Source organism: Rhinoraja longicauda, chromosome 10 (genome assembly GCF_053455715.1).
Source record: "Rhinoraja longicauda isolate Sanriku21f chromosome 10, sRhiLon1.1, whole genome shotgun sequence".
NCBI classification, from domain to species: Eukaryota; Metazoa; Chordata; class Chondrichthyes; order Rajiformes; family Arhynchobatidae; genus Rhinoraja; species Rhinoraja longicauda.
Window position 1 is genome coordinate 26,724,674 of NC_135962.1, and position 13,369 is coordinate 26,738,042.

At 39.3% G+C, this 13,369-nt stretch overlaps 1 protein-coding gene across 1 annotated transcript in view; it reads right to left on the reverse strand.

Annotated features, from left to right (window-relative positions):
* The window catches only part of adss1 (adenylosuccinate synthase 1), a 37,138-nt gene that overhangs the window by 10,638 nt on the left and 13,131 nt on the right, over window positions 1-13,369 (reverse strand). Inside the window, exons 2-10 of the mRNA XM_078406474.1 lie at window positions 12,669-12,771; window positions 11,466-11,528; window positions 9,443-9,493; window positions 9,252-9,318; window positions 7,988-8,095; window positions 6,765-6,846; window positions 4,740-4,866; window positions 783-937; window positions 152-276 (exon numbers count right to left, since the gene is read on the reverse strand). Coding sequence (XP_078262600.1) covers window positions 152-276; window positions 783-937; window positions 4,740-4,866; window positions 6,765-6,846; window positions 7,988-8,095; window positions 9,252-9,318; window positions 9,443-9,493; window positions 11,466-11,528; window positions 12,669-12,771 — 881 coding nt within the window. The remainder of the gene's footprint in view (window positions 1-151; window positions 277-782; window positions 938-4,739; window positions 4,867-6,764; window positions 6,847-7,987; window positions 8,096-9,251; window positions 9,319-9,442; window positions 9,494-11,465; window positions 11,529-12,668; window positions 12,772-13,369) is intronic.

Here is a 13,369-nt window from a genome sequence, read left to right on the forward strand (position 1 = left end):
ATGCTGCATCTCCAAAACAAAATGGGATAAGAGTTATTTGGCTATGAAATCTCTTGGAATGTTTGGAGATGCAAGTGGTGCTGAGTAAATGTAGGAACTTCCTCCACTGATAAAGCAGTACATTAAATGCAATCTGTACCAATGTACTTACGCAGTGAATCCATTGATCATATTAGCATATTTCAGCATGACTAGATCTAACCAGCCACAACGCCTCTTCCTTCCTGTCGTTACACCCACTTCATTGCCTCGTGATTGTAGCATTTCACCGATTTCCTGAAACATAAGCATAAAATATTCACATTTGTAACCCAACTTTATTTAGAAATAATGCGCATATAAATAAGTTATATTTGTTTAATTTGTACATAAATATATTTAAATTCTGGATTATCCAATTGTCGCAGCATGATGTTTGCCTTGTATTCAACAACAGATTGAGGATCATAACTAAGTCCAGGCAATTAGAGCAATGACTTTTTTAGAGGACTTTACTACTGATGCTGTGGATTCTGAACTCCTTTCACTATCTTATTTACACCTTTGGTAGAGTTGGATTCATTGCACCTCCAGAATTCATGTGAAGCAGTAACTAAATAAGCACAAATGTTATGTTCAACTCGCCATTCTTGACACAATCACAGATAAGGGCAACACAGTGGCAGATTTGCTGCCTTACAGCACCAGAGACCCAGGTTTGATCCTGACTACTGTCTTTACAATTTTCAATGCGCTTCAGATATTATTTTTCGAACCTATTAGGGTGAACAATGCAAACTTACGTTTATTTGTTCAGTTGGGAATGCTCCAATCCCAACTCTAGTGGTGTAGGCTTTGAAGACCCCATACACAGCTCCAATGTATGATGGAGGGATTCCCAGTCCTGTACAAACACCTCCAGCAGTGCAATTGGAGGATGTCACAAACGGATACGTTCCTTTATTAGAAAAGCAAAGCAAAATGCAGTTGCTGGAAATATCTTCAAACACAGCTTGACAATTTTTTCCTAGATCTTGATTATAAAATTGTTAAGGAACAAAATAAATATTATCTAGTCATAACGTAATAATTTTTCTTTTGATCAAGGTGCAGCACAGTGGCACAGCAGTAGAGTTGCTGCCTTACAGCGTCAGAGACTTGGGTTCGATCCTGACTATGTATCTGTCTGTACGAAGTTTGTACATTCTCCCCGTAACCTGCATGGGTTTTCTCTGTGTGCCCTGGTTTCCTCCCACAGTCCAAAGACAAAAATTGGCTTGGTAAAATTGTAAATTGTCCTTAGCGTGTGTAGGATAGTGTTGGTGTGCAGGGATTGCTGGTTGGCGTATACTCGGTGGGCCGAAGGGCCAGTTTCCACACTGTATCTCTAAACTAAACTCACAATTGCATGATTCACTTTAATGAGTATGTTAATGAAAACACATTTAACTATTGATTACAAGTAGGCACGTAGAAGGTGGACAGGATACAAGTCTTCAAAGTAATAACATTTTTTGGGTAACAAGTGTTCTAATAAAGGTTACAAGCAATATTTTCACGAACCTTTATCAAGAATGGGTGGTTTTCTCCCCTTCTTGATTAATAGAAAAACCTCCACAGAAAACCATCTGAAAGATTGAATTACTTCAAAAACATGACTGGTTTGGACTCAATTGAAAACTAATGTGCAGTAGACAAGCAAATAGGAAGGCAATTAATGTGCACCCAGTTTTATGGGGGTTATTCCACAGTGGACTTAGTGTGGAGCTTTATGTTACAATTTACACCAGCATGGGCAGAAATGAATATCATGTGAAATGTATCAGCTTTGGGCTGACTTTGGTAAAAATTAGGATCAGACAAAAAAAAGTACCTTTCCCAATTTTGCAAATGGTGCATTTTCATCTGGAAATGATTGATCTATTCCAAATAAAATTGAATTCTGCTTAATTAATACCCAAGAAATGGGGCTATGCGGTCCAATTTCAGCCTAGATGGAGTAATTAAACCGGCAGGCTCGTGTAGAAACAAGGAACTGCAATATGCCGCCGGTTTATAAAGAAAGACACAAATTGCTGGAGTAACTCAATGGGTCAGGCAGCATTGGGTTCGGGTCGGGACCCTTCTCCAGACTTTAGGGGGAATCCCGAAGAAGGGTCCCGGTCCGAAACATCACCTATCCGTTCTTCAGTACTTCAGTACATTGTGTCTTTCTTGACAGACTTGTGTGATGGGCTCCTGGCTAACTATGCCACCTGGTGGTGAAATCCCACACCAAGAATAGGCTCATATTACTGAGTATTGTCATCCTCGCGTATACCCATGATTATAAAGTGAAGATAAATGAACGGCCAGAAATTGGCTATCACGTTCAAACTGCTGGCAAAAAATAAATAACTGCCTTCGATTCATTAAGAGTTACTCAGTAACTTTCATTCTGCTGTACAAAATGCCATCTGTACTTCAACTCTGCCTCAGGTAAGCAGCCAACATAATCAAGGATCTTTCTCATTCTGGTCACTTCCCTCTTCACCCCTCTTCCATTGGGCAGAAGATACAAAGACTTTAGAGCATGTAGCATCATATTCCAGAACAACAACTTCTCCACTGTTATTGGACTAGTGAATGGTCCTCCCAATAAGAGTAGCCCTGATCTGCCAACCTACTTCATTGGGGACTTTGGACTTTTTGAATGAATTAATTTCTCTGTAACACTGTAATGCTGTAACACTATATTTTCACTGTTATTTTTCTCTTTGCACTACCTGTTGTACTTGTGCAAAACCTGATTGTACTCATATGGTATAATATGACTGGATTGCACACAAAGCTTTTCACTGTATTTTAGTACGTGACAATAATAAACCAAAACTAAAATTGAATTGTTAAGAGGGACTGGAAATATTTTGCTCAAATTTTGAAACATAGAACAGTACAGCAGAAGAACAGATCTTGCCCATACATTTGTTTTGTTTAGCTAAGCAGCAGCTCTGACCATTCTAACCAAGAATTAGCCTGCAGGTAGCAAGTTCCATGTTCCATCACATCCAAACAACATATCAAAACACATCGCCTGTTAAATTTGCCCGAGTGATTCTTATGCTATCATGAGGCGGTCACGGTGGCGCAGCGGTAGAGTTGCTGACTTACAGCGCATGCAGCAACGGACACCCGGGTTTGATCATGACTATGGGTGCTGTCTGTACGGAGTTTGTACATTCTCCCCGTGACCTGCGTGGGTTTTCTCCGAGATCTTCGGTTTCTCCCCCACACTCCAAGGACGCACAGGTTTGTAGGTTAATTGGCTTGGTAAATGTAAAAATTGTCCACAGTGGGTGTAGGATAGTGTTAATGGTCAGCGGGGACCCGATGGGCCGAAGGGCCTGTTTCCGTCTATCTCTAAACTAAACATTTCCCACAGAATCTGGTCCAGATTCTCTTGCCCCTGAGCAGTGCCCATTGGCTATTGGCAGTCTCCATCCCCAAAACATGCCGCTAGCCTGGAAGGTACAGCAATGCTACACGGGGGCAAGGATTGTCTTTCTTGCTTTAATATTACAGCAACAAAAGGGACCATGTATTTAAGAGTCAAGAGTGTTTTATTGTCATCTGTCCCGAAATGGAACAATGAAATTCCTACTTGCATTAGCACAACGGATATATAAACAGTACTCTGCAAAACCCAGAATAAATAAAAAGTATATATACACACACAAACAGACAAATAAATAGGCAATAATAGTGCAAAAATAATGTCCCCAAGTCTATATAGTTCAGAGCCTCTTTGGAGGTTGTAATGTTCAATAGCTTGAGGGCTGCAGGGAAGAAGCTGCTCCCAAACCTCGACATTAGAGTTTTCAGGCTCCTATACCTTCTTCCTGATAGCAGGAGTGAAATGAGCGCGTGGAATAATTTTCTATATCAACCAATTTGAACTCATTGGTGATGCAATAATGTGAAGTAAATAAATCTCCGATGAATGAGAATTGCCATTAAACTATTGCATTTAAATCTAAGCTGCGATTATTTTGATTGGGCAACCTCCGTTGGTCTACAGTGACAGGAGGCAAATTGTCGTGCCTTCAGGTTCTTGCGAAGGTAGTTGCTGATATGCATCATAAACAACTCTCAAAGTACTTCATCACTACGGATGTTAGTGCCACCAGCCGGTAGTCATTGAGGCATGTCACCTTCCTCTTCTTAGACGTCATAGACCCACGCCATCCTGGCCACATACTTATTTCACTCCTACCATCAGGAGGAAGGTGTAGGAGTCCGAATCTGACCACCAGGTTCAACAAGAGCTTCTTCCCAACAACCATCAGAGCCTTGAATACTGCACAACACTAAACTATGGACTATAGATTGCTTTTTGTTGCACTAAGGACTTCAGACTCTTTTTGCACTAAGGGTTATTAATTTATTCGATTATTGTTTATTCTGTTATCTATAGTTATTGTGTTTATTGGCCTATTATGCTGCTACAAGTAAGAATTTAATTGTTCCATTATCGGTACAAATAGCAAACATTCTTGACACCTATTAATGAGAATTTGTTGAATGTTCAGATCTATTCCCTTTATCCTGTACACTGTTGATGGCTTGATCGTAATGTATAGTCTTTCCGTTGACTGGATAACACGCAACAAAAGCGCTTTTCACTGTACATGTGACATAAACTAAACAGATGAGATGTAGTTTTTTGATACAATGTGCACATTCTTATTTAACAAGTGAAACATGTGATTTTGATAACCTACCAAAATCGATATCTAGTAATGCTGCGTTGGCACCTTCCACAAGAATCTTTTTAGCTGGACCATGAATAGCTTCGTACATAAAGTAAACACCGTCTCGTACCATCGGCCTGATACGTTCAGCGTATTCCTAAAGTAGGAGTTGAATATTACAGGTTGTTTTCGCTGAAGAACACAGAGGTTTAAGTGCAGGGTACTCTGATGAAAGGTAATCTTTAATGAATATTAAATCTGTAGTCCATCAGATATTTTCCCATTCATTTCTAAATTACAGAATTATAATTGAGCTGTATGTTTGATTTCCAAAGAAAACCTCGCTTTCTATTTAAAGTGCCTGACAGGTAAATGTGAATGGTTTCAAATGTTGGACTGCATAGTTCCAGCCATCCACAATATTAAAAAAAACAGGTTTAAACAGCGCTGACAACATGAAGAGCAAATGGACTAGGAATGACAGTAAAAACATGCAATATACTGACCTTGCTAATTTGTTTTCACACTTAGATCTCATGCAAAAGTTTGAGTGTCTGAATAATAAATCATATTTATTTCTCAATTATGTCCCACTTGCAGTCTCATAAATTCTGCACACCTGTTTAAATTGAACATAGAACGCTGCAGCACAGGAATGGGCACTTCAGTCCAAATTGTTTGTGTAAATCATGATGCCAAGTTAGACTGATTATTGTGCAGTTCCATTTTCTCAGACTGTAATACCTACTTTTCTTAGGGCTCTTTTAAATTCTCTCTCTACCACTAATTCCCTGTTTCAATCTAACCTTTCTTTCCCCACATTTTATATCTGTACCTGATTTAATCTGGGGCTTTCTATTTCAACTGGTATTCCTTGGTCCCGAATCTGCCTGTTTTATCAAGACTTCAGTCTAATTACTTGAGGAACGAAAATGTTATGCCTTGCCCCATTTGCTCAGGCCTCAAAGCCTTGTGCGCAAGGTCACTGCGATTACATACACAAGGTCAATTCTAATGGACAGCAGGTTCCACTTGCTTGTTTATCACATTACGTTTGGCTCCAATGTTATACCCACATGACACTGTATGTAGTTCAATACTCTCATCTCATGTAAAACACAGGACTACTTATATTTGTGCTTATCAGTACATTTAGTCAGAAGTTAAACTCAAATTAGCCAGTTTCCCTTTCTCCCCCTCACCCTTCCTTTCTCTCTCCCCTACCCCCACCCACCCCCTCCCTGTGTCACAACTGGACTCGCACCTATTTCTATTCTCGCACAATTTGCAACACTTCAAGCCGTCTGCTCACACCTCCTCCTTTTTCTCTGGCCTTTGTTCCAACCATACACCTATCAAATCTACCCCTCTCCCATGTCCACCCATTACCTGCCATGCTTTGTCCTGATCCTCCTCTGTTCCTGCTCCTTCCCCACCCCCACAATCAGCCTGAAGAGTCCCAACCGAAGATGTCACTTATCCTTGTTGTCCAGAGATGCTGCCTGACCCGCTGAGTTACTCCAGCACTTTGTGTCTTTTTTTATATGAAATACTACTTCATTACAGTAGAATATAAAAATCTATCCAATAAATCTGCTTTTTCTTCATCGTACCATCTGCTTAAGTTATGCAAATACAGCTAGAGGTTTGTCCACACAAATTCTCGCTCTATAGAATTGTGTACCCAGTACCCTAAAATGCAATGTCAATCTGCACAATTAGAATTTATAGTAAAGCATACTCATACTTAAATCACCAATTAGACTTGGAACTATACAATTGTTAATTCTGGGTGTATGCCTTCTTTTATCTTATTTTTGTCCCCATCATATTATAGAAATGAATAGGAAAATGATGGATTAGTGTGGACAGATGTCATATAATCTTATGGAAAGAATAATTTCAAATCATTATAACAGGAGATTAATAAAGGTTATAAACTCTGTTACGAGAAGTTCATAATGCAATGACCCAATATCAATGTACTCTCACATTTATCGCTATGTTAGTGAATGATGAACATGTTTACTTAGAACATTCCCTTCATCATTTTACCTTTAATTTTTTTAGCTGTCCTTCAATGTCGATTTTCAGGCTTGGGAACATGGACTGATATTGTTGAGCCAGAAGTTTAAATCTGTCAAAGATTCGAGAATTATATAAAACATTATCAGCTTGCTTTTCTTCCTAATCAAATAAAGAACCACACATGTTTGCAGCAGAGGAGATGCCCATTCAGTATTTACTGACTCTGAGCCAAAGCAGTCCAACATTTGGGGCAACACACAGCGCCAGAAAATCGGATTCAATCCTGACAACGGATGCGGTCTGTACAGTTTGTATGTTCTCCCTATGACTGTGTGGGCTCCCGTTTCCCTCCACACTCTAAAGACGTACAGGCTTGTAGGTTAATTGGCTTTGATAAAAATTGTAAATTATTCCTAGTGTGTAGGATAGTGCTAGTGTACGGGGTGATCACTGGTCAGTGTGGACTCGTGAGCCAAATGGCCTGTTTCCACACTGCATCTCTGAAGTCTAAAGTAATTAATCCTAACCCCTCTGCTTGTCCTGGTTGTTGAAGATTTTGTTCTATCCAAGGCAAAACTGGCAGCCATGATAAACTGCGAGATTACATAAAAGAAAGTAATCTCCAATCTCAGAAATCGACTAAAAGTCTACTAATTTTAAAACAATAGATTTGTATCATTTGCAATTTTGCAGCAGTTTCACTTGACGTGCTCCCAGTCAACGCATAATTGCCTGGCAATTGGACAAAGTTCCCATCCCACCAATTAAAGAGGTGCCAGTTCCTTAATTAAATCATCAGACCCGGGTTCGATCCTGATCTTGGGTGCGGAATTTGCACATTCTCCCTGTGACCGTGCGGGTTTTCTCTGGTTTCCTCCCACATCCCAAAGATGTGCAGTTTGTAGGTTACTTGGCTTCAGTAAATTGCACCTAGCGTCTTCGGAAGGGACGCAAAAGTGGAATAAAGAACAAGTGTGAAGAGGTGATCGATTGTCGGCAAGGACTTGGAGGACCATAGGGCCTGTTTCCATGCTGTATCTTTAAACTAAACTAGATCCCCTCCGAACTTACTGCTGCTCACATTAAACCCATGCCCTCTAGTTTTAGACACCTCGGCTAGGAGGAGAAGCTTCTTACTCCCCTTATCTACAGCCCCAATAATGATGGGCATTATTGACTGCCCTGCTGAATTGTTACAGCAGGTTATTCCATTTCAATTCTGAAGTTTCGTGCAATTTCTCTGTTGTTACCTGACACTGAAGTCACTGAAGTCAGCCAAAAGGTCACAGACACGGAGACCAGTGCGTGCTGCTTTGGAAGAATATGTTGGTCCTATGCCTTTTTTTGTTGTGCCAATACTAGAAAGACAACATGTACTCCTTTATATTTATCATCTTATGCAAAAGTGCAGCAACAGTCATCTACCCATGTTAGTTTAAAAATAGCTTGTCGATGAAAAGTTGTTCAAGAAAACTGCAAAGATAAATAGATTTTTTTTTCTTCTGATTGACGTGAATAAAACATGTTGTTAGCTATTGTGCAATGTAGCCCAGCTCCATTGCTGATTAAAGTTGTTACCCAGGCACCATATTTAACTTTTGCAGTTAACTTAAGTACAGACACCTTGCGGTTTATGCAGGGGTTACGTTCCTGAAAAGCAGCATGTAATAATCAAGGACGAGTCTCATCCTGGTCATTCTCTGTTCTGCCCTCTTCCATCAGGCAAGAGGTACAGAAATGTGACCTCCAGATTCAGAGAGGGTTTCTTCTCAGTTGTTATCAGGCAACTGAACCATCCTCGCACCAGCTGGAGCATGGTCCTGACCTCCCATTTACCTCATTGGAAACCCTTGTATTATCTTTAATCATACTTTACTGGACTTTATCTTGCACTAAACGTTATTCCCTGATTCCTGTATCTGCACACTGTGGACGGATTGATTGTAATCATATATAGTCTTTCCGCTGACTGGTTAGCACGTAACAAACAACTTTTCACCGTACCTCAGAACACGTGATAATAAACAAAACAATACATTTAAACACACATAAATTTGAGTGCATTATTTCAAAAATACAGTGTTTAAATTAGGTTTTGGTATTAATTAAACAAGCGCAATATTTCAAAAACATATAAATCAAACATGCGTAAAACGTGAGGTGCCTGTGTATGTTTTCAAATTTGTCAGGTCAAATGTTGCAAATCCTGACTAACTTTCGATCAACTTCTGACCTAAAATTGGACAAACACCATTCGTGGCTACTATTTATATTTGTAAAATACTTAATAGTCAGCTATAAGTAGGAAAAACCCACTTCCAAAGAGATTCTTCATATTTCAACAGTGTTAGCATTATTAAAATTACCAGGTTTCTATAGTGGTTCGTTTTTAAATCAAAAGCAGTTCTACAAAGTAAGCGAAGTTTCACAGTACAAAATGCCCTAATCATGAACTTGTTCTAAATTCTAATGTTCTGTTGCAGCACACGAGTTTAACACTGAGGCACTTTTTACTTTTTCCCCTCTTGCTCTTGTCGTTGGGTCTCTTGGAGGCCATCAACTGCTTGATGAAAATCAAACACTGTCAAATTAAATAGAAAAATAATGTTGAGTTCAAAAGAAACTGTCTCCACAGCCACATATTCTGCTTTCATAAATTTAATTTGAGAGAAAACATTTGAGTGAACCGCTTTAAGACCACTTACCTAGATGCGCTCTGTCTGAAATAATCAGCCTCTTCTCCCAATCTTTTAAGCCTAACAAAAAGAATTGCACTTGAGAATAGGAGATCAATGCAGAGATTAAAGCATTCGTAACATACCAATCAATAAAGAGTTCCTGCTTGTCCCAAGTAAAGCTGGCATATTGGCAAAGGACACATCTCTGAAGATCTGTCCTGGCCCACTACATCAGTGCAATCCCAAAGAAAGGTCATCAGCACCTCTACCTCCTTGGAAGACCATGGAGATTCAATATGTCGACGAATACTCTATCGACCTTTGACAGGTGTACGATAGAGAGCATACTTACTGGCTGCATCACAGCCTGGTTTAGCAACTCAAACGCCCAGTAGCGAAGAAGACGATAGAGAGGGGTCGACACTTCCTGCTCCATCATGGATACTGACCTCCCTACTACTGAAGGGAGGGATAGGAGGCGCTTCCTCAGAAATGCAGCCAAAATCATAATTAACCCACACCTCCCTGGGTAAGCTCTCATATCAGTACTACCAAGGGGAAGGTGGTACAGGAGCCCAAAAACCTTGACAACTAGGTTCAAGAATAGCGTTTTCTCAGCAACTATCAGGCTCTTAGACCCTTATATCACTAACCCCAGCAACTATCTTCTATAGACTGTAATGTTTGGTTGTACTATTTGTTTTTTGCACTATTATGGTTACCTTGTATTGCTGATTATTAACCTTGTGTTATTGATTGTTGTATATATATATATTAGTGTGTTATTGCGTTAAGAATTTCACTGTTCTGTTGTCATTTGACAATTAAAAGCTCTTGATTCAAGAAAAATAGTGAATGCTGAAAATGTGAAATATAAAGTCGGAAATGCTGATTATTTGACTATTGAATTCAATGTTGAACCTGGGAGACAGTAATGTGCCTGGTAAGAGAAGGTATCAGTCTCTGAGCTTGCTTTGGGCCTTTTTAGAACAGCATCGGAGACCAAAGAACAATGTTAGAACGAAGCAAGATGGAAATTGCAACTGGAAATTTGGAATCAGCCTTGCAGACTGGAGATGTTGCACAAGGCACTCACCCAAACTGTGTATGGCATTTTGATTCTCACCATTCCCACCCATTAACACTGGTGGGTTTAACTGTGTAACTGTATTTGACAAGGAAAAGGAGAATCGGGGTAGACAGAGCACAAGATTTTTTGAGGTTTTGATTAAAGAAATGATCAAAAGCAGGAAACCAGTCAGGGGGTTTTGATTGCACATGTACTGTATAAACGTACTGTAAATTAGCAATGCTGGTGCTGGATGTGTCATCAAAATTGATTTTTAAAAATTCTGGTGAACTAAACTATTGGTTATCCTTGTGAAACTAAATATGGTGACAATAATCGAGACTGGTTGAAAGAAGGATTAGGGACTTAATATTTTTGGCTTTGATATTAAAGAATGCTAGGTTGCTCATAGCTTTGTGGAAGTGGAAAGCAATCATGTCATTAATAACTTCAAGGACAGAATATATTTAGTTAAATGGAGGAATAGTGAAGGCATTGCGCCACACGGTGTTTCTCTAAAAAACTTTAAAAGGTGCAAACCATAGTAGGACAGAGGTAGAGGCAAAAGATTTGCCATCATGTTATAAAGAGATGCAGTCACTAAGATAATACAGCTCTTCAATTCTCCCAATGTACAGGAATAAAGAGAGTGAGAAATTATTAAAAGGTGTTAAAATAAAACTTTATTTTAATCATGGAGAAGGACAAAAGGCATTTAAGCATGAAAATATTTAATTGTAGCAGATCATATCAGAGTGAGGTAAAATGTGCTTAGTCCATTTACTTTAAAATCAGATATTGGAAGGTTGAACAATTTTTTTTTTAAAAGAAAGTCTTCCAAGAAGGTGACTGGTTAAACAAAAGGCATTCAAATTAGTGCTTTCTGAATGTCTGAAGAAAAATATAAAAACATTGTCAACATCGGAAGTATTTTACTGCACATTAGAAAGGAACTGTAAGCCAACATTTGAACTAAAATACCTTTTTTTTCATTTTTCTCAGCTTCTTCAAACAATCCAGGCAGATGTATTACAACACCATTGCCTAAAGTAGTAAAAATAGTGAGACACATTGGTACATGTAGGTACTGTAATAGATTACAGGTTCATCTAACGCCAAAAGTGTCCTCACATTTCCGCTTGGAGTCAACAGCCTAAAAACGCTTCCCTGCTGAGGCTTTAACTTTTCCAGCAGAATAAAAAGCCCCTAGCATTAATTTTCTGTGAAATTTGGGAATTTTGACTTTCTCCCACTATGACATGCAACACCTTTGGAGTTTCCTTCAATTTTGATTGATTTCTGCAAATAGAATAGCATTTTAACAATTTGGTCAGGCTTCTCTGCCCATCAACTGTGCTCAAATAATTTTCTCATCTTCCTGCTGGTTCTACTAATTGGTATTGAAATTTCACTGCAAATAATGAACTGCATTACTGTTTTTGGACACTCTTGGGTACAAAATATTGAGTTAAGATGCTGTTAACTGAATAACAAATGACCCTTAAGCAAAAACCCTAGTGCTAAGTCTCATGTTTATAATGCAAGATTACAGAATTTATCTGTCCTTTCCATTTTGTTTTTCCCAAAAATCTGTGGAATTTGTTGCCACGGACAGCTATGGAGGCCAAGCCATTGGGTATTTTTAAGGTGGAGATTGACAGATTCTTGATTAGTAAGGGTGTCAAGGGTTGTGAGAAGACAGGAGAATGGGATTGAAGGGGAAATGATAGATCAGCCATGATTGAATGGCAGAGTAGACTTGATGGGCTGAATGGCCTAATTCTGCTCCTATGACCATTGAACATAAACTCCCCATTGATCTCTTATCTCTAATACTCAATTGCATGAGCTCAAGCTTATCACTGATCAAAGATTCCTTTACGTTTCTTGCCTCAGTGGCAAAATCTGTGCCCATTTCACGACTGATGAAATTGTAGATGTCTGACTTCATTCCCTCTGAAACATCCCCAAGACTCTTCAGTCACTAAATTATCACCAGAACTGATGCACGAGACAATTTTTCTCCACCTAATCCAAGGATGCTGAAGTGAACTGTACTATTCAGATCTTTTCAACAGACCTTCCTAATGATATAGAACAAATATATATCTTATTGAGCCAATAGTGATATTTGTCCACTCAACTCAAAATTTTATTTTACATTCACCAAGTCAATTCACTTACCTAAAAAAGAGGTAGCTTTTTGATTAATAATGCCACTTGGGAAAAGGTGAAACTTGTATTCAGTTCCATCCACCACAACAGTGTGGCCTGCATTGTTTCCACCCTACAACACAGGTAAAAATGTAAATTAGTGATTGAAGCAAATAATTAACGATAAAATTGTATTGATTAAAAAATATTGCACATTTAGACCATACAACAGTACAGCACAGGAACAGCACGCTCAGCCCATTGAATCTGTGTTGAACGTGTGCGTGGGTTTCCTCCGAGATCTTCGGTTTCCTCCCACACTCCAAAGACGTACAGGTATGTAGGTTAATTGGCTGGGTAAATGTAAAAATTGTCCCTAGTGGGTGTAGGATAGTGTTAATGTGCGGGGATCGCTGGGCGGCACGGACTTGGTGGGCCGAAAAGGCCTGTTTCCGGCTGTATGTATATGATATGATATGAAGACATTTGCCTGCTTTATTTGCCTGCACATGATCCAAATCCCTCCATTCCCAACATATCCACGTACCCGTACAAATGTCTCTTAAATGCCACAATCGTATCCGCTTCCACCACCATCCTTGGCAGTGTGTTCCAGGCGCTGCCACCCTCTGTGGGAAAAAATCTTGCCCCGCATCTCTCCGTTAAACTTTGTCCCTCACAGCTTAAAGTTATGTCCTTTAGTGTTTCATACTTCCATCCTGGGTTAAAGA